The following is a 20,035-nucleotide window of genomic DNA, read 5'->3' as shown; positions in this document are numbered from 1 at the left end:
AGAATGGCCCCTACGGAAGAGCTCAGTGACTTTCAACGTGGCACCGTAATTTAATTCCACCTTTCCAACAAGTCAGTTTGTCCTATTTCTGCCCTGCTAGAGCTGCCCCGGTCAACTGTAAGTGCTGTTATTGTGAAGTGGAAATGTCTAGGAGCAACAACGGCTCAGCTGCGAAGTGGTAGACCTCACAAGCTCATAGAAAGGGACCGCCAATATTTCTGAGTCCCCTGTCTGTCCTTGGTTGCAACACTCACTACCGAGTTCGAAACTGCCTCTGGAAGCAACGTCAGCACAAGAACTGTTCGTTGGGAGCGTCATGAAATGGGTTTCCATGGCCAAGCAGCCACACACAAGCCTAAAATCACCATGCGCGATGCGAAGCGTCGGCTGGAGTGGTGTAAAGCTCGCCGCCATTGGACTCTGGAGCAGTGGAAACGCATTCTCTGGAGTGATGAATAACGCTTCACTATCTGGCTGTCCGACAGACAAATCTTGGTTTGGGGGATGCCAGGAGAATGCTACCTTCTCGAATGCATAGTGCGAACTGTAAAGTTTGGTGGAGGAGGAATAATGGTCTTGTTTTTCAAGGTTCAGGCTAGGTCCCTTAGTTCCAGGGAAGGGAAATCTTAACGCTACAGCATACAATTACATTATAGACTAGTGTTCCTAACCCTGGTCCTCGATTACCCCCAACAGTACAGATTTTTTATTGTAACCTTGGACAAGCACACCTGATTCAACTTGTCAAATAATCATCAAGCCCTCAATGAGTTGAATGAGGTGCGTTTCTCAAGCGCTACAACGAAACTGTACTGTTGGGGGTACTCGAGGACCAACATTGGGAAACACTGTTCTAGACAATTCTGTGCTTTCAACTTTGTGGCAACAGCTTGGGGAAGGCCCTTTCCTGTTTCAGCAGGAAAATGCCCCTGTGCACAAAGCGAGGTCCATACAGAAATGGTTTGTTGAGATCGGTGTGGAAGAACTTGACTGGCCTGCACAGACCCCTGACCTCAACCCCATCGAACACATTTAAGATGAATTGGAATGCGTTCTGTGAGCCAGGCCTAATCGCCCAACATCAGTGCCTGACCTCACTAATGCGCTTTTGTGGCTGAATGGAAGCAAGTCCCTGCAGCAAAGTTCCAACATCTAGTGGAAAGCTTTCCCATAAGAGTGGAAGCTGTTATAGCAGCAAAGGAGGGGACCAACTCCATATTATTGGCCATGATTTCGGAATGTGATGTTTGACGAGCAGGTGTCCACATACTTTTGATCATGTAGTGTAGGATATTTAATTTATTACAAAATAGAAAGCCTTAAATCAGAACAAAAGAGACCATTTTTTGGCAAGCATTGCACAACAGTACAGTATATTGACATGCTGTGTGTTACTAGCTTGTTGTATGTCAGCTATTTATTTATTTTTAAATCTTACCTGGTTTGGACAAATTAGTTAGCACTGATGTATCAGGATTGTGATCAGCATCAGAACAACATTGTAAATCTGAGAAAAGAGGGTGGGCTTGGGAGTAGGCCTAAGAAAATTTCAATGATGTATAAATGGCTGGAGCCAATCAGAAATAGCTGTGTGGTACCCAGGCTTTGTGTTTGCATGTGCCCCTGTCCGACTGGAGAGGTTATTTAAGCAATATACCACAGCTAAGGTGTGTTCTTACGTGCAACGCGGAGTGCCTGGACACAGACCTTAGCCGTGGTATACTGGCCATATATCACAAACCCCTGAGGTGCCTTATTGCTTTTATAAACTGTTTACCAACTTCACTAGAGCAGTAAAAATATGTGTTTTGATATACCACGGCTGTCAGCCAATCAGCATTCATGGCTCGAACCACCCAGTTTATAATAACTAATAACTAGTTGGTGTTGATGGAGTGAGCCTTCTTGGCAGACCTACCTGTGGAGTGGTGAGGAGATGCTGCTGGGTGGCTGGGTTGGGAGGTGGGACTGTAGGTGCAGGGGTGGCCTGGAGCTGCCCTCTACCCATCGAGGACAGGGAAAGCCGCTGGCCTTGCTTCTTATTGCCCCGGCTCAGAGGAGCCTCTCCTCGGATCTCACTGCTATAATTGGCCCTCATCTTCACCTTTCTCTCACTGCTGCTGGTGCCCGATACTGACTTAAAGGCTGTCCGCAAGTGTCCCTCTCTGCTTACTCCTGAGAGAGCGAGAGACATGGTGACAAATAAAGTAGCGTTAGCAGCCAGCAATAGGAAAAGTGGTCAGAACATCTCACATTTGGCTTTGAGAAGTCTAATAATGCCCTCACCCGGAATGAACACCAGAGGTTGGTCTTCATCTGATGCTGTGTGAATTTAATTAAGATAATATATTTGGTCTCTAACAATTCCCTCACTTCAATAAAAAGCACCATGTTGAAGTTGGCTAAGGCAAGCTACTGAACTGGGTTCATCAAGTGCCTGGCATGTGTTGATAACTTTATAGCCAGCTAGCTGGCAAGGGTTGCTTTGAACAAGGTACGTTACCGGATAGCTAACTGCCCATGAGAATCCGGCTACTGTTAACTAGTTACAAAAATGTAAGTTAGCTTGCTAACATGATATTTAACATCCCCGGCCATAGCAAACAAACTAGCTAACTATGATCGTTTTCCAGCCAAGTGAGGAACCCCTAGCTAGCTAGTTAACAAGGCTCCACAACTAGTACGCAAGCTAATTACATCTAGTTAGCGATGTGTATGCATAACAGCTAGCTAACGTTAGCTTCATACCAAGTCCACAGACACACAACACCCGGCTTGTTAATAAAAACTTATCCTACCGTCATCGAAAACATACTGACAATTTCGACTTCAAAACGTTCAAAACTTCTTATACGGGGGGCTGTCTTTTATGGACACCAAGTAAAAGGATACTGTCATTAATCCCCAAAAATCCTGATTTGTTCTTTCCTTCCTTTGCTGCCGCCATATTGAATCAAACGCCACTCCCAGGATGCCAAGCATTGCCAGGTTGCGTAGAAACTGACACTTGTTAGGATGAAAGACACACTTGTTTGGGGGGTAGGATGAAGGTGGACTGATGCTGCGTTCCAAACAACTGGGATCTCGGGGAAAAAACTGCTCCGACTGGGAAAAATATATTTTAACGGTCTTTCAACTCGGAATTCCAACTATTTCTAGAGCTCCGACTTTCCGACCTGAAGATCACTGACGTTTTGAACGCGGCATTAACATCAACAGTACCACATCCTTGTGATATCGTGTCAAAAGCGCTACGTGACTGTAAACAGAGATCTGTAGATGAGACTAGATGCTGATGTCTGCGTCCTAACTATAGGAGTCGTTTTACCAAAGGCAAGGCGCGAAGGCAGGCGACAAGTAAAACAAAAAAGCCCATAGAAATGCATTGGGCTTATTTTGGACAGATTTTGGTGAAAGTGAAACCACATGCTTTGCCACTTCCTCACTGCTGCAAAATATACAGATTGGAATGTCTGACTGAAATATGGGACACATTAATGTTGTTTGTAAATTAGTGGTGTTTGAATTTGTTGATGAAATGCGGGATATGATTGTTTGGTTGTGGGACAAAGGGTCAAAATGCTGGACTGTCACCACAATCCAGGACATGTGGTCACCCTAAAGGCGTCATGATTTGACCTCGGTTATTTCCAAGTTCCTAGTTGTCTTGAAAGTACCATGAGTAGCTACTTGGGGCAGGCACCTGAGCAATGGAGCAGCTCCATGCCCACTTTCAAAATAGGGGTGCAAACATATATTTTTCCACACCCAATTTGTTTTCTGTATCACCGCCTGGTATGGAAACTGCACCGCCCGCAACCACAGGGCTATCCAAGCTGGGACTGAGAGACTAATAAAAAGCTTCTACTGTATATCCAGGCCATCAGACTGTTAAACAGTTTAACCTCTAAAAGTCGGAGGGGGAGGGGTGTATGGGTTATCTTCAGAAGAGTCTCGTGACACTTGTGGGGGTTGTAGAGCAAAACGGAGAACACGTCTTCTTCGTAAGAGTCTCCCCTTTCTAGAGTGGTCATAATAGTTTGTAAGCCAAACCATTCGGACGCTGCAGATGTGGAAGGCCAACATAGGCGGAGGTGGTGGGTTGAGACGCAACTCAGGCAAAAAACCTGATATCTCTATCTTAAACTGATGGATTTTGATGGGGATTTCATTTTTTGTTACTTAGATTGACGCACGGGTATGTCAATAGACTCTTAAGGATTTTTAAACAGTCATCACTAGCCGGCCTCCGCCCAGTATCCTGCCCTGAACCTTAGTCATGGTTACTAGCCGGCTACCATCTGGTACTCTACCCACCCGGTACTCTACCCCTATGTACATAGAGACATTGAACACGAGTCACTTTAATGATGTTTACATACAGTTTTACCAACTTTATATGTATATACTGTATTCTAGTCATGGCTCAACCTATATAATTACTGCTGTACACACCTTTTCTATTCATATAATGTCCATATTGTCCTTACACACCATTATATACACTGAGTGTACAAAACATTATGTCATTTTCCATGACATAACCTCACCAGGTAAATCCAGGTGAAAGCTATGATCCCTTTTTGATGTCACTTGTTAAATCCACTTCAATAATTTTTAGATAAAGGTTAAAGATTTTTAAGCCTTGAGACAATTGAGACATGGAATGTCTGAATGTGTGCCATTCAGAGGGTGAATCCAGGGGCTCACACATCTTGTCACATTTGCTCCTGCAACACCCTCTACTGGTCATCCTGTGTCTCTTTGACCTGCCGCCTGCCCCAGTGCTCTTTCCCTCTCTCTCTCTGTGTGTGTGTGTGTGTGTGTGTGTGTGTGTGTGTGTGTGTGTGTGTGTGTGTGTGTGTGTGTGTGTGTGTGTGTGTGTGTGTGTGTGTGTGATTGTGTGGACGGAGACAGGTGTGCTGGAGTCGGAGCAGATCCCCACCAGCTGCAACCTGTTCCATAATCAAGACCTCTACAAATACTCAAACCTGCCACTTCCACACTGCCAGATCATAATCTCTGCTCAATCAGTTTACGCTTCTAGCTATTTGTTACTACTTAGATCCTGTTACCCTGCCTGATGCTGTTTTCCTCTCCGCTACATTTCTGCCTGCTCTGACTCCGGTCCCTGTCTCCTGTTCCACGTCTCATCACCCTGCTGCTCTGTCCTGGATTCCCCATTCCACTACTCCCTTGGATTCCTCCCCGGACCTGCTTACCCGATCTCAACCCCCCTCGCTCCAGCCTCAGCCTCCGCACCTGGTCTCCAGCAACCAACCTGAGTTTCCCCTGACCTGCCATTCATCTTCCCCGTGTTCCAATAAATACCTTGATTACTTCATCCCCGTCTCCTTACCTGAGTCTGCTCTTGGGTTCAACCATTATTTTCCGCATAACACATCTAGTGTATTAATCCACTGTCTTCAATCAGTTGAACTGACAAGGTCGCTCAACAGGAACTCATAGGCTATTAAGAAGAGAGTATTTAATCATTTAGGTAGAAATGGTTTTGGTTACTTTGGGTTGTAGCACCAGAGAATGTAAAGCTGTTCTTAACAATTTGTCTCCATGATTATTTCAAAGCAGCCAAGAAGTCTAGACATGTCTTCTTTGTATTGTACAGTTGAAGTCAGAAGTTTACATACACTTAGGTCCACAAATGTCTTGTTAATAAACTATAGTTTTGGCAAATCGTTTAGGACATCTACTTTGTGCATGACACAAGTTATTTTTCCAACAATTGTTTACAGACAGATTATTTCACTTATAATTCACTGTATCACAATTCCAGTGGGTTAGAAGTTTACATACACTAAGTTGACTGTGCCTTTAAACAGCTTGGAAAATTCCAGAAAATTATGTCATGGCTTTAGAAGTTTCTGATAGGCTAATTGACAACATTTGAGTCAATTGGAGGTGTACCTGGATGAATTTCAAGGCCTACCTTCAAACTCAGTGCCTCTTTGCTTGACATCATGGGAAAATCAAAAAGAATCTGCCAAGACCTCAGAAAAAAAATTGTAGACCACAAGTCTAGTTCATCCTTGCAAGCAATTTCCAAATGCCTGAAGGTACTACGTTCATCTGTACAAACAACAGTACGCAAGTATTAACACCATGGGACCACGCAGCAGTCATACCGCTCAGGCAGGAGACACGTTCTGTCTGCTAGAGATGAACGTACTTTGGTGCGAAAAAGTGCAAATCAATCCCAAAACAACAGCAAAGGACCTTGTGAAGATGCTGGAGGAAACAGGTACAAAAGTATCTATATCCACGGTAAAACGAGTCTAATATCGACATAACCTGAAAGGCCACTCAGCAAGGAAGAAGCCACTGCTCCAAAACCACCATAGAAAAGCCAGACTACGGTTTGCAACTGCACATGGGGACAAAGATCGTACTTTGTCCCCATTATGTTTGGAGGAAAAAGGGGGAGGCTTGCAAGCCAAAGAACAACATCCCAACTGTGAAGCACGGGGGTGGCAGCATCATGTTGTGGGGGTGCTTTGCTGCACGAGGGACTGGTGAACCGCATAAAATAATGGCATCATGAGGAAGGGAAATTATGTGGATATATTGAAGCAACACCTCAAGACAACAGTCAGGAAGTTAAAGCTTGGTCGAAAAGGGGTCTTCCAAATGGACAATGACCCCAAGCATACTTCCAAAGTTGTGGCAAAATGCCTTAAGGACAACAAAGTCAAGGTATTGGCGTGGCCATCACAAAGCCCTGACCTCAATCCTATAGAAAATTTGTGGGCAGAACTGGAAAAAAAAGCGTGTGCGAGCAAGGAGGCCTACAAACCTGACTCAGTTACACCAGCTCTATCAGGAGGAATGGTCCAAAATTCACCCAACTTATTGTAGAAAGCTTGTGGAAGGCTAACCGAAACATTTCACCCAAATTAAACAATTTAAAGGCAATGCTACCAAATACTAATTGAGTATATGTAAACTTCTGACCCACTAGGAATGTGATGAAAGAAATAAAAGCTGAAAGAAATCAATCTCTCTACTATTATTCTGACATTTCATTCTTAAAATAAAGTGGTGATCCTAACTGCCCTAAAACAGGGAATTTTTATTCTAATTAAATGTCAGGAATTGTGCAAAACTGAGTTTAAATGTATTTGGCTAAGGTGTATGTAAATGTCCGACTTCAACTGTAATCCAAGATGGCGAAGCAGTCGGACGTGTGTTTGTATTGTCCTGTATTGTCCTGTCGCGTGTAAATAGTAAATAGTAAATAGTCTTCGTATTTTTCGTATACATTTCGTATATATTTTAATTTCACTTTCCATCTAGGAACTGAATATACATTCCTACATTCCGCCTCACCCAATGTGGTACGGACCTGCTATTTTTTTATACTTTAGAACCGTAACCCCAAGCAGAAGCTAGCCAGATAACTAGCTACTAGCTAGTAGTCAGTTAGCCACTGCTGCGGTCTTCACCCTCAACTCGGACACAGCCAGCTTCAATACCGGGCCAATACCTGCCAGTCTGCAAGCGCGATATCAACCCAGAGCATATAGGACTGCTTTTTCTCTACCACATCACCGGATTCCTGACGCAAGCTCTGGACAATTACACCGTATCATCACAGCTAGCTAGCTGCAACCGAGTGGCTACTACTGGCTAACACCTCTGTCCCGAAGCAAGCACCAGTTAGCCTTGAGCTAGCCTCGAGCTAGGCCCATCTGCCGGCTAGCTGCAAGCGCGATATCAACCCAGAGCATATAGGACTGCTTTTTCTCTACCACATCACCGGATTCCTGACGCAAGCTCTGGACAATTACACCGTATCATCACAGCTAGCTAGCTGCAACCGAGTGGCTACTACTGGCTAACACCTCTGTCCCGAAGCAAGCACCAGTTAGCCTTGAGCTAGCCTCGAGCTAGGCCCATCTGCCGGCTAGCTGAAGAGCTAGCGCCACTGCCACTGCCACGAAGCTAGCACCAGTTAGCAAACACAATTCTACAATTCACAACCTCTCTTTCGCCATCGCCATCTGGCTTGGATTCTCTGTCGACACAACCACGTCTGAGCAGACCCCCTCCGTCTGAGCAGACCACCCCCCGGGCTACTAACTTTAAACGCCGCGTGCTAGCTTAGTGGAGGCCTCCTCTGCTCCATCTACGGCTGCCCCCTGGACACTATGATCACTTGGCTACATAGCTGATGCATGCTTGACTGTCCATTAATTCACGGTACTCCATTCTGTTTATTTGTGTTTTATCTGTCGGCTCTGTGCTTTAACTCAGGATCTGTGTGTAGTTAATCCGACCCTCTCTGCCTAGTCGTCGCCATTTTTACCTGTTGTTGCTGTGTTAGACTAGCACCCTGTTATTGCTGCTGTTATCTTACCTGTTGTTTTAGCTAGCTCTCCCAATCAAGACCTGCAATCACTTTATGCCTTATTGTATGTCTCTCTCAAATATCAATATGCCTTGCATACTGTTGTTCAGGCTAGTTTTCATTATCATTGTTTTGGTTTGCAATGGACCCTGTAGTTCCACTCTCCGTACCTCTGATACCCCCTTTGTCCCACCCCCCACACATGCGGTGACCTCACCCATTGAGACTGGCATGTCCAGAGATACAACCTCTCTTATCATCACCCAGTGCCTGGGCTTGCCTCCGCTGTACCCGCGCCCCTCCATACCCCTGTCTGCACATTATGCCCAGAATCTATTCTACCACGCCCATAAATCTGCTCCTTTTATTCTTTGTCCACAACGCTCTAGGCGACCAGTTTTGATAGCCTTTAGCCGCACCCTCATCCTACTACTCCTCTGTTCCTCGGGTGATGTGGAGGTAAACCCAGGCCCTGCATGTCCCCAGTCACCCTCATTTGTTGACTTCTGCGATCGAAAAAGCCTTGGCCTCATGCATGTCAACATCAGAAGCCTCCTCCCTAAGTTTGCCTTACTCACCGCTTTAGCACACTCTGCCAATCCTGATGTCCTTGCCGTGTCCGAATCCTGGCTTAGGAAGGCCACCAAAAATTCTGAGATTTCCATACCCAACTATAACACTTTCCGTCAAGATAGAACTGCCAAAGGGGGAGGAGTTGCAATCTACTGCAGAGATAGCCTGCAAAGTTCTGTCATACTTTCCAGGTCTATGCCCAAACAGTTCGAACTTCTAATTTTAAAAATTAATCTCTCCAGAAATAAGTCTCTCACTGTTGCCGCCTGCTACCGACCCCCCTCAGCTCCCAGCTGTGCCCTGGACACCATCTGTGAATTGATCGCTCCCCATCTAGCTTCAGAGTTTGTTCTGTTAGGTGACCTAAACTGGGATATGCTTAACACCCCGGCAGTCCTACAATCCAAGCTTGATGCCCTCAATCTCACACAAATCATCAAGGAACCCACCAGGTACAACCCTAAATCCGTATTCTACCATGTTATTGACTTGTTTATTGTTTACTCCATGTGTAACTCTGTGTTGTCTGTTCACACTGCTATGCTTTATCTTGGCCAGGTCGCAGTTGCAAATGAGAACTTGTTCTCAACTAGCCTACCTGGTTAAATAAAGGTGAAATAAAAATAAAAATAAAAATATGTTATTTAGGCTCATCGATAAGTAACACATATCTAGGTTGAAGTCCATAGCTGCATCCACATTTGTGGAGCATACCACACAGAACATGTTTTGTTAATGTTTTATATACAGATGTTTTGTTATACTCGTTACATAAGGGGTGTGATGTCCAAAAAAGACACAGCAAAAATAGCTCTGGCAATTAAATGGGCCTAAAAATCTAATCTTGTTAGACTTGAACTATTTCCAGATATTATCATTGTAAAAGGTGACCACAATCTGAAGTCCAGAGGAATTCACATTTTAATATTGGAATTCATGCTTGTCTCTCACCTTTAGTAAAGAGGTGAAGTTTATTTTTTAGTAATAGACATTGTCGTTATCTATAAAGTTATGTACATCAAATCCGTCATTGGGAGCAGTTGGTTAATAAATCAAGACATTCTCTTCAGGCCTAGTTTCAAGGGATAAGTTTTAACTATTGAATCGTGTGTGAGTATGAATAGTCATTTGGTATTGAATGTAGTGAAATATATAACAAATTATAAGCATATGTATTTGATAGGCATTTTCTACATTACTTCAGTGTAATCAAAATCTACAATATATTTAATAGTTGATTGAGCAAAACCGTCTTTCAGGCATTGTGCTCCATTATTAGTTTTGTCATTAGAAGAGGAAAGTCTAAGCATTTCCGTACATTATGGGACATTCCCAATTGGAAAATGTCTGCTCTCCCAGACTCTTCCGTCCTCCTCTCCTCCATGACCTGGAAACCGATAAGTGATCGAGGAGAATGACAATTCGTTATGATTACCTAATTTACCTAATTACCTACTGGCACCCCAATGGTGGAACAAACTCCCTCACGACGCCAGGTCAGCGGAGTCAATCACCACCTTCTGGAGACACCTGAAACCCCACCTCTTTAAGGAATACCTAGGATAGGATAAAGTAATCCTTCTAACCCCCCCCCCCTTAAAAGAGTTAGATGCACTATTTATTGTAAAGTGGTTGTTCCACTGGATATCATAAGGTGAATGCACCAATTTGTAAGTCGCTCTGGATAAGAGCGTCTGCTAAATGACTTAAATGTAAATGTAAATGTACTTTGACAGAGGATGCACAAAAGAATCCTTGCGGCAGGTAGCGTGGAATTGTTTTATAATCCACATTTTTTAAATTATACGCTACTTATCATTTTATCTATAACATGTCTTGCACAACTAGCTACATTTGTTTTCATCACTTTACACATTTATTTTGGGATTCCACCCATGTAAACATAATTTACATGATGACTCGTGAGCTGAGGAGGAGAGTCTCATTTCATGCAAAGGCATTTGTTTCCAGAGAGAGGACGGAGGAGAGGAGGTGAGGTGAGAAAAACCATTTGAGATTCTCCCACTGAGAATTTTAATGGGGTGTGTTGCCTATCCTTAGACCCTAGGGGCCACCATATTTATTTTTTCACAACATAAAAACATTGTAGAAAGTATAATAGAAAATTGCATACCAAAACACAACCCATTAGCTAAACCAAAACATTAACTACCAATACTATACATTATTACAGCAGCATAATGATAGGAGGAAATCACAAAAACAAGGAGATTTACAGGCTTTGTCAGCTCACTTTATTGAATGACTATTTTATACGAGAACATTTTATCGGGAACTCATATTGTATGACTCCTTGTTAATGTCTCTCTTCAGGGCTGCACTTAATTCTTCAGCTTCTTTTCCCTAAATGGATTAACAAGAAAAAGGATCATGTAATTTTTGTCTATTTTATATGTACTTGCATATCATTCATCTTTAATCTGGGTTCATTAAAGTCAACATATCTAAGGAAATCAGAGAACAAAATATTTGATTATACCTTGCCAACTTCACGACTCTTTGCTCTCATTTTGTTGATTTTGTTGACCTCAAGCTCATGCTGCAGCTTCCTTTACCTGGACAGGTGAGTGTTGGCCTGCTCTTCCTGTAGGGGTGTCAAAACACTTTTTAATATTTATATATGTAAAAAAAAAAAAAAAAAAAAAAACGAAGCAAAAAACATTTAAAGTCATGTAGAATAACTGAATGATAGAGTCAAAGTAATGAGTGTGTATGATTGATTGACAGATCTGATCCCATAACTACACTATTTTGTTATTTGTTTATTGAAAATCATGCATGCATTAGAATGAAAGGAAGGAGTTTATATTTTATACATATATAGTTTTTTTCCGGAATATAAAAGGTCGTGGCAGGGGGCATGGAAATTGATTTTTTATAAACCTTTAGCAGCCCCTATCTGCTTTTAGCACCACTAGTATTTACACACTAGTGGTGCTGGGAATTAGCTTGCAAAAATAACAGAATAGCCCACCAGAAGCCAGAAGTGAAATAGAATAGCATTTCAACTTACTCTGTTGATTGTCTGTAGGTTTGGTCCTTATGCAGGGGGGAAATTGAGAACAATTCAGAAAAATCATCTAATAGAACATAAATTAAACAGACTTTCCAAACGTGGGTCTGTTGTAGACACACTTCCTCTCCGCTTACCTCATGTCAAAATAAGTCCTGCACGTGCTCCATACCTGCACAAAAAAGCAAGAACTTGTGGGGGACTTATTTTGACATGAGGTAGAGAGGAACTGACCTCGCTGAGGTATACTGCATAGGTCTACAACAGACCCACCCTTAGAAATTCTGTTTAATTATACATTCCATTAATGTTATTTTTTCTTCACATTCCCCCCTCCAACGCTACAGACAATCAACAGTAAGTGGAAATGTAATTTTATTTAACTTCCAGCGGACAATAAAAAAAATGTGCAAGCTAATTCCCACGATGCTAGTGTGTAAATACTAGCATTGCTAAAAGCAGCTAAGCGGTGGTGTAGAGAGATGTTTGTATGTTTAAGCCAATTTCCTGCAATTCTAAACATTTTGCTATGGAGCTGAGAGAAAATGTTGCAGTTTTAAAACCAATTTCCTTAAATTCTGTGAATTTTGCCATGGCTAATACTGTGTTCCTTTGCTCAAACATAATAACACAAGCAATACTGCTAAATTCAATATTTTGTGAATTTTCTATTTTCCCTGACTGTCTAGCTTTTATTTAGGCGATTGTTAGTTCTCAAATATTATATTTTCAAATAATACATAGGTCCATTATCTTTTCTAAATACTATTTGGTTTTAGTCATTTAAGGTCATACTGAAAGCATTTTCCATCATGAAAATGTATTTTAAACTTACATTTTTCGGTGGTCCGAAAAGAAAAACTATGCGGCCCAAGGATTTCAATGGCAGAAACATCCCTGATATATACTGAAACTACTTGCAGTGATGGTCCCTTCTGTGATAAAGCTAAAACAAAGGCTAATACACTAATACCAAAGTTCCTGCACCTTGTAACACTACATAAATAAACCATCTCAATAAAGCAAGATGTCAAGCAAGTATTGTACTTACGGCTTCCTCAGCGTGTCAACCGGATCCTGGAACCTCTTCAGTCTGTGGGTTGTAAAATAATATACTGTACGCATTATATCATGTGTAGCTTCATAAATAGACTATTATTATAATTACTAAGAAAAATCTTAACCTGGTATGTGAGCTCCTTGACTCTTCCCTCATATTTGCAGATACCTTTGATAGCATCAGCCCCATGTCTCTGTTCAGCATCAACTTCACCTTCCAGCTCACGGACCTGAAATATAAGACTTCTGTGTTTTGTTGTGATGGTAATACTAAATTATAACTAAAGTATTGCCTTTTCAATTATGGAGTCGACTTTCTTTCAAATTAATGAACGATACATAGTTAAGGAGTTTACCCTAGACTCCAGTTTCTGGAGTTGTTTCTTTCCGCCCTTCATGGACAGATTCTCAGCCTCATCCAGACGGTGCTGCAGGTCCTTCACTGTGACCTCCAGGTTCTTCTTCATCCTCTCCAGGTGAGAGCTGGTGTCCTGCTCCTTCTTCAGCTCCCCTGCATTCATGGCAGGCTGGATTATTGCAAAATGAAAGTATTGTCCTTAATGTGCACATAATTATAGCACTGGCAATGTTTGGCTCTAAATGGAAATGGCATTTTTACACAAACATGTTCGGGAAAAGGAACTAAAACAAGACAGTATAGTATTGTACAAAACTTGATTGTGCTGACAAATAATGAGACATTAATGGCCAAGACGGCTATTAATGTCTACTTATAGTTATTTAATGTATGTAGACTCACATTAGTAATAGCCTTCTTGGCCTTTTCCTCTGCATTTCTTGCTTCCTGGACAGTGTCTTCCATTTCACCTTTGACCTGAGGAAAGTCAGTCTCCAGCTTCTTTTTAGTGTTGATGAGGCTTGTGTCATCATCATAATCATCATCATCACCATCATCATCATCACAATCATCATCATCATGACAATCATCATCATCACCATCATCATAATCATCATCGTCATCACCATCATAATCATCGTCATCATCACCCTCATCATCACCATCAGCATCATCATCATCATCCCCATCACCATCATCACCATCATAATCATCATCATCATCATCACCATCATAATCATCATCATCACAATCATCATCATCACCACCATCATCATCATCATCATCATAATAATCATAATAATCATCATGACAATCAGCATCATCATGACAATCATCATCATCACCATCATAATCATCATCATGACAATCATCATCATCACCATCATAATCATCATAATAATCATCATGACAATCATCATCACCACCATCATCATAATCATTATAATCATCATAATCATCATCATGACGATCATCATCATCACCATCATCATCGTAATCATCACCATCATAATCATAATCATCATCATCACCATCATCATCACAATCAGCACCATCATGACCATCATCATCATCATCACCATCATCATCATAATCATCATCATCACTATCATAATCATCGTCATCATCACCCTCATCATCACCATCGTCATCATCACCATCACCATCATCACCACCATAATCATCATCATCATCACCCTCATCATCATCATCATCATAATAATCATCATGACAATCATCATCATCACCATCATAATCATCATCACTATCATAATCATCATCATCGTCATCGTCGTCATCACCCTCATCATCATCATCACCATCATCATCATCATTACCATCATCACCATCATAATCATCAGCATAATCAAAACCAACCTTTAAGTGCAGAAACATGCTAGACTGAATTCATCACGCACAGCAAAACTGGTAAGTGCTAATTAGGTGGGTCGTTCCACCAATTTGGTGCCTTGGAACTTGGTCATAAAAAACGTTGGATTTCACCAACTTTTAACATTCTGTCATAAAGAGCACATCTTCATAAAAACAAGTTTTCCCATCTCAAGATGCTAAATTAAAAAAATACTACAGTAAGTGCCTATTAAGTGCTGAATAAAGTGACAGGGTTGATCGTAACAGGGTTGACAATTTTATCGTAAATCAGCGATAAATCCCCTTCTGTGGTGGTGTAAAGTACTTACGTAAAAATACTTTACTACTTAAGTAGTTTTTTGGGGTATCTGTACTTTACTTAACTATTTATATATATTTTTATATATTTCTTTTTTAAATTTTACCCCCTTTTCTCCCCAATTGTTAGTAATTACTATCTTGTCTCATCGCTACAACTCCCGTACGGGCTCGGGAGAGACGAAGGTCGAAAGCCATGCGTCCTCCGAAACACAACCCAACCAAGCCGCACTGCTTCTTAACAAAGCGCGCCTCCAACCCGGAAGCCAGCCGCACCAATGTGTCAGAGGAAACACCGTGCACCTGGCTACCTTGGTTAGCACGCACTGCGCCCGGCACACCACAGGAGTCGCTGGTGTGCGATGAGACAAGGATATCCCTACCGGCCAAACCCGGACGACGCTAGGCCAATTGTGCGTCGGCTGCGACAGAGCCTGGGCGCGAACCCAGAGTCTCTGGTGGCACAGCTAGCTCTGCGATGCAGTGCCCTAGACCACTGCGCCACCCGGGAGGCCCTAACTCTTTATATTTTTGACTACTTTTACTTCACTACATACCTAAAGAAAATAATGTACTTTTTACTTTCCCTGACACTCAAAAGTACTTGTTACATTTGGAATGCTTTGCAGGACAGGAAAATGGTCCAATTCACGCACTTATCAATGGAACATCCCTGGTCATCCCTACTGCCTCTGATCTGGCGGACTCACTAAACACAAATGCTTCGTTTGTAAATTATGTCTGAGTGTTCGAGTGTGCCCCTGGCTATCCGTAAACAATTTAAAAAAGAAAAGTGTGCCATCTGGTTTGCTTAATATAAGCAATTTGAAATTATTTATACTTTTACTTTTTGATACTTAAGTATATTTTTGCAATTACATTTACTTTTGATATTTAAAGTATATTTAAAACCAAACACTTTTAGACTTTTACTCAAGTAGTATTTTACTGGGTGACTTTTAGAGAGTCCTTTTCTATTAAGGTATCTTTACTTTGTATAACAATTGCGTACTTTTTCCATCACTGCTATTTGCTTCATACTCCTTTTATTGGTTATTAATCCTATCCTTTACAGTTTAAGAATTAACAATCCACACTCTCCTCATTCACACGGGAGGCTATTCCTCCTGTCAAAAAGCTTAGTCATTCACACATATACTCGTAGCTCTCAGACTACACAGACATTTCTCTTATGCTTATCTTCACTGCTCGTAGCTCTCAGGCTACATATACATTTCTCTTATGCCTATCTTTACTACTCATAGCTCTCATGCGACATAGACATTTATCCTATGCCTATTTTCACTGCTCGTAGCTCTCAGGCTACATACCACTGTACAACATAACCTTCACTCCAAATCAAAACTCTAAACCTACAACCTGATTTTGAACAAAATTACCTGGATGGATTCCTACTACCAAACATTCCTATTTCCAAGCTATACAGCAAATGCTCTGGCAAACAAACAACAGAAACCTGAAAACACCATCCAACCTGTAACTGAGTGAGTAATGTTTAGTCTGAAGCTTTTTTGAAAGCCAAGAAGAAAAATGCATTATAATGATATATTCGCCTGCCATATCAGTTCTGTTATACTCACAGACATAATTTTAACAGTTTTAGAAACTTCTCTATCTGTTTTCTATCCAAATCTACCAAGTATATGCATATCCTAGCTTCTGGGCCTGAGTAACAGGCAGTTTACTTTGGGCACGCTTTTCATCCGGACGTGAAAATACTGCCCCCTACCCAAGAGAGGTTAAGGAGCAGTTCTGTCTCTGTGGGTCAAACCCCAAGAAGTTCTGGAAAACGGTTAAAGACCTGGAGAATAAACCCTTCTCCTCACACCTGTCCATGTCCCTTAATGTTGATGATGTGGTTGTTACTGACAAGGAGCACATGGCTGAGCTCTTTAATGACTACTTCATTAAGTCAGGATTCCTATTTGACTCAGCCATGCCTATTTGATTAATCTCCCACCCTTCTAATGCGACTAGCACAGATGCTTCTCCCTCTTTTTCCCCAAAGCTCCCCAAAGTTTCTCCCTGCAGGCAGTGACTGAGTCCGAGGTGCCAAAGGAGCTCCTTAAACTTGACTGCAAAAAACCATCTGGGTCAGATGGTTAAGACCCTTTCTTCTTTAAGGTTGCTGCCCCTGTCATCGCCAAGCCTATCTCTGACCTTTTGAACCTGTCTCTCCTCTCTGTGTCTGCCTTCTTGCTTGGAAGGCAGGCACAGTGCGTTCTTTATTTATAGGGGAGATCAAGCTGATCCTAACTGTTATAGGCCAAATTCTATTTTGTCCTGTTTATCAAAAGTGTTGGAAAAACTTGTCAATAATCAACTGACTGGGTTTCTTGATGTTTATAGTATTTAGATGACCATCCTACCCATGCTAGATTACGGAGATGTAATTCATAGATCGGCCGGTAAAGGTGCTCTCAAGCGGCTAGATGTTCTTTACCATTTGGCCATCAGATTTGCCACTAATGCTCCTTATAGGACACATCACTGCACTCTATACTCCTCTGTAAATAGGTTGTCTCTGTATACCTGTCGCAAGAGCCACTGGTTGATACTTATTTACAAAACCCTCTTAGGCCTCACTCCACCCTATCTAAAATAACTACTGCAGCCCTCATCCGCCACATACAACACCCATTCTGCTAGTCACATTCTGTTAAAGGTCCCCAAAGCACACACATCCCTGGGTCGCTCCCCTTTTCAGTTCGCAGCAGCTAGCGACTGGAACGAGCTGCAACAAACACCCAAACTGGACAGTTTTATCTCGATCTCTTCATTCAAAGACTCATGGACACTCTTACTGACAGTTGTGGCTGCTTCGCGTGATGTATTGTTATCTCTACCTTCTTGCCCTTTGTGCTGTTGTTTGTGCCCAATAGTGTTTGTACCATGTTTTGTGCTGCTACCATGTTGTGCTGCTACCATGTTGTGCTGCTGCCATGTTGTGTTGCTGTGACATTAGTGCTAGTATGAACTCAGACCCAGGCGCAGGGAAACACAGCAGGCAGAGGTAAGGGTAAATCCAGAATATTTACTTAAGGTCTTCATAGCAAAACAACAAGGCAAGGGCACACGAGAACAATGAACAAAACACGAGACCTGAGCAACTGGCACAGTCTACATAGGAACCTAAATAGTCATCCAGCAGGTGATCCCAATAAGCCCAATCAGGGCCACCTGGATACTAGAAGTAACCCAGGGGTGCTTTCCAGTGGAAACCTCAGGTAGTACACGCAAGGGAGAAAACCTGACCTGTGACAGGGCCCCCCCCCCCCCCCCTCCCCTCAAGGAACGGCTCCCGACATTCCACCAAGGGTAGCTGAACGTCGACAGAAGACCCGAATGAGTCCGGGGTCCAAAATGTCCCGGGCCGGAACCAAGGAACGTTCCTCAGGCCCGTAACTCTCCTAGTCCACGAGATACTGAGTCCCTCACCGGAATTGACGACTGGAGAGGATGCGTTGCACCGTGTAGGCTGGCTGTCCGGCTATCATGCGAGGCAAAGGTGGAGGCCGGGTGGCCGGAACCAGAGGACTGAACACCACAGGCTTGAGTCTGGAGATGTGGAAGGTGGGATGAACCCTCATGGACCGGGGAAGACGAAGGCAATAGGCCACTGGATTGATGTGCCGTAGAACCTTGAATGGCCCAACGTAGTGGGGAGCCAACTTCCTAGATTCCACACGTAGAGGCAAATCCCTAATAAACAACCAGAACATTTGGCCTGGACACAGGAGGGGATTCGGGCAGCGATGACTGTTGGCCTGTCGTTGAACCTGAGCTGAGGACCTCCAGAGCGCTCACTGAGCCCTCTTCCAGGTCCGGCGGGAATGAGAGATGAGGCGCTGAGCGGACGGAACCGCCACTTCAATCTCTTGATCTGGAAACAGGGGGGGCTTGTAACCGTACAACACCTGCAATGGTGACAGGCCAGTGGAGGAACACTGGAGAGTGTTGTGTGCATACTCCACCCAGGGAAGGAGCTGACTCCAAGTGGTGGGGTTGGCATACACACAGCACCATAAGGCAGTCGCCAGATCTGGTTCACCTGCTCAGTTTGACCATTGAACTGAGGGTGATAACCCGGACTGGCTGATGACCCCAGAAGAATACAGAATGCCCTCCAAAATCTGGAGGCAAACTGGGGGCCCCAGTCGGAGACTATGTCCAGAGGAAGTCCGTGAAGGCGGAAAACATGCTGAATGACTAGCTGAGCAGTCTCATGGGCAGATGGAAGTTTAGGCAGCGGAATGAAATGTGCCGCCTTGGAAAAGCGGTCCACAATGACCAGAATGACCGTGTGTCCGTCTAAGGATGGAAGACCCGTGATGAAATCCATAGAGAGATGGGACAAGGGTCGAGCAAGTGTTGGTAGTGGATGAAGAAGCCCCAGAGGCTGCTGACGAGGAGTCTTGTTCCGTGTGCATGTCGGAAAGGCAGCCACAAAGGTTTGAGTGTCCGCCTCCGCCGAGGGCTACCAAAACCTCATCCTCAAAAACTCTAGCGTTCGCTGCCTTCCCGGATGAGAGGTGAGACGTGACAAGTGAGCCCACTGAAGTATCTTGGACCGTGCCCCAAGAGGAACAAAAAGTCTGTTTGATGGACAGCCGTCTGGATCTGCCTCCCTACCTTGTGCCTCCCTCACTACAGTCTCTATACCCCAGGACACCGGCGTGAGGATGAGCGGCCTGGTAATGATGGGTTCAAGCGGCCGATTCTCAGTGGAGCTGGGGAACTGGCGAGAAAGAGCATCCGGCTTCACGTTCTTAGACCCCGGACGCTAAGATAACGTAAATCTGAACCGAGTGAAGAAGAGAGCTCAACGAGCCTGTCGGGATTGAGGTGTTTAGCCTCCTAGATGTAGGCCAGGTTCTTGTGGTCAGTCCAAACCGTAAAGGGATGTTCCGAGCCCAGTGCCGCCCGCCACTCCTCC

At 43.3% G+C, this 20,035-nt stretch overlaps 2 protein-coding genes across 6 annotated transcripts in view; both read right to left on the bottom strand.

The window, feature by feature from the left end:
- The window catches only part of LOC139562721 (protein hinderin-like), a 34,658-nt gene extending 31,563 nt beyond the window's left edge, over positions 1-3,095 (bottom strand). For 2 of the 5 annotated variants that reach the window (XM_071380687.1, XM_071380715.1), the window contains exons 1-3: positions 2,893-3,062; positions 2,287-2,322; positions 1,919-2,175 (exon numbers count right to left, since the gene is read on the bottom strand). In XM_071380687.1, the coding sequence (XP_071236788.1) occupies positions 1,919-2,175; positions 2,287-2,322; positions 2,893-2,947 (348 nt within the window). In that variant the 5' untranslated portion in view covers positions 2,948-3,062. Of the gene's footprint in view, positions 1-1,918; positions 2,176-2,286; positions 2,323-2,798 lie in introns of all 5 variants that reach the window. The other 3 variants (XM_071380694.1, XM_071380706.1, XM_071380698.1) reach the window with 3 other exon arrangements.
- A 9,927-nt stretch (positions 3,096-13,022) lies between these two features.
- On the bottom strand, positions 13,023-13,860 carry LOC139550927 (myosin-8-like). Its single transcript, XM_071362203.1, has 4 exons — positions 13,792-13,860; positions 13,388-13,558; positions 13,157-13,261; positions 13,023-13,065 (listed from the first exon to the last, which is right to left on the bottom strand). Exons 1-4 carry the CDS (start codon positions 13,852-13,854, stop codon positions 13,039-13,041), a joined length of 366 nt encoding a protein of 121 aa, XP_071218304.1. The 5' UTR covers positions 13,855-13,860; the 3' UTR covers positions 13,023-13,038.
- Positions 13,861-20,035: the final 6,175 nt, after the last annotated feature.

This window comes from Salvelinus alpinus, chromosome 2, assembly GCF_045679555.1.
Source record: "Salvelinus alpinus chromosome 2, SLU_Salpinus.1, whole genome shotgun sequence".
In the NCBI taxonomy this organism is placed as follows: Eukaryota; Metazoa; Chordata; class Actinopteri; order Salmoniformes; family Salmonidae; genus Salvelinus; species Salvelinus alpinus.
This window is presented reverse-complemented; position numbering and strand designations above follow the sequence as displayed.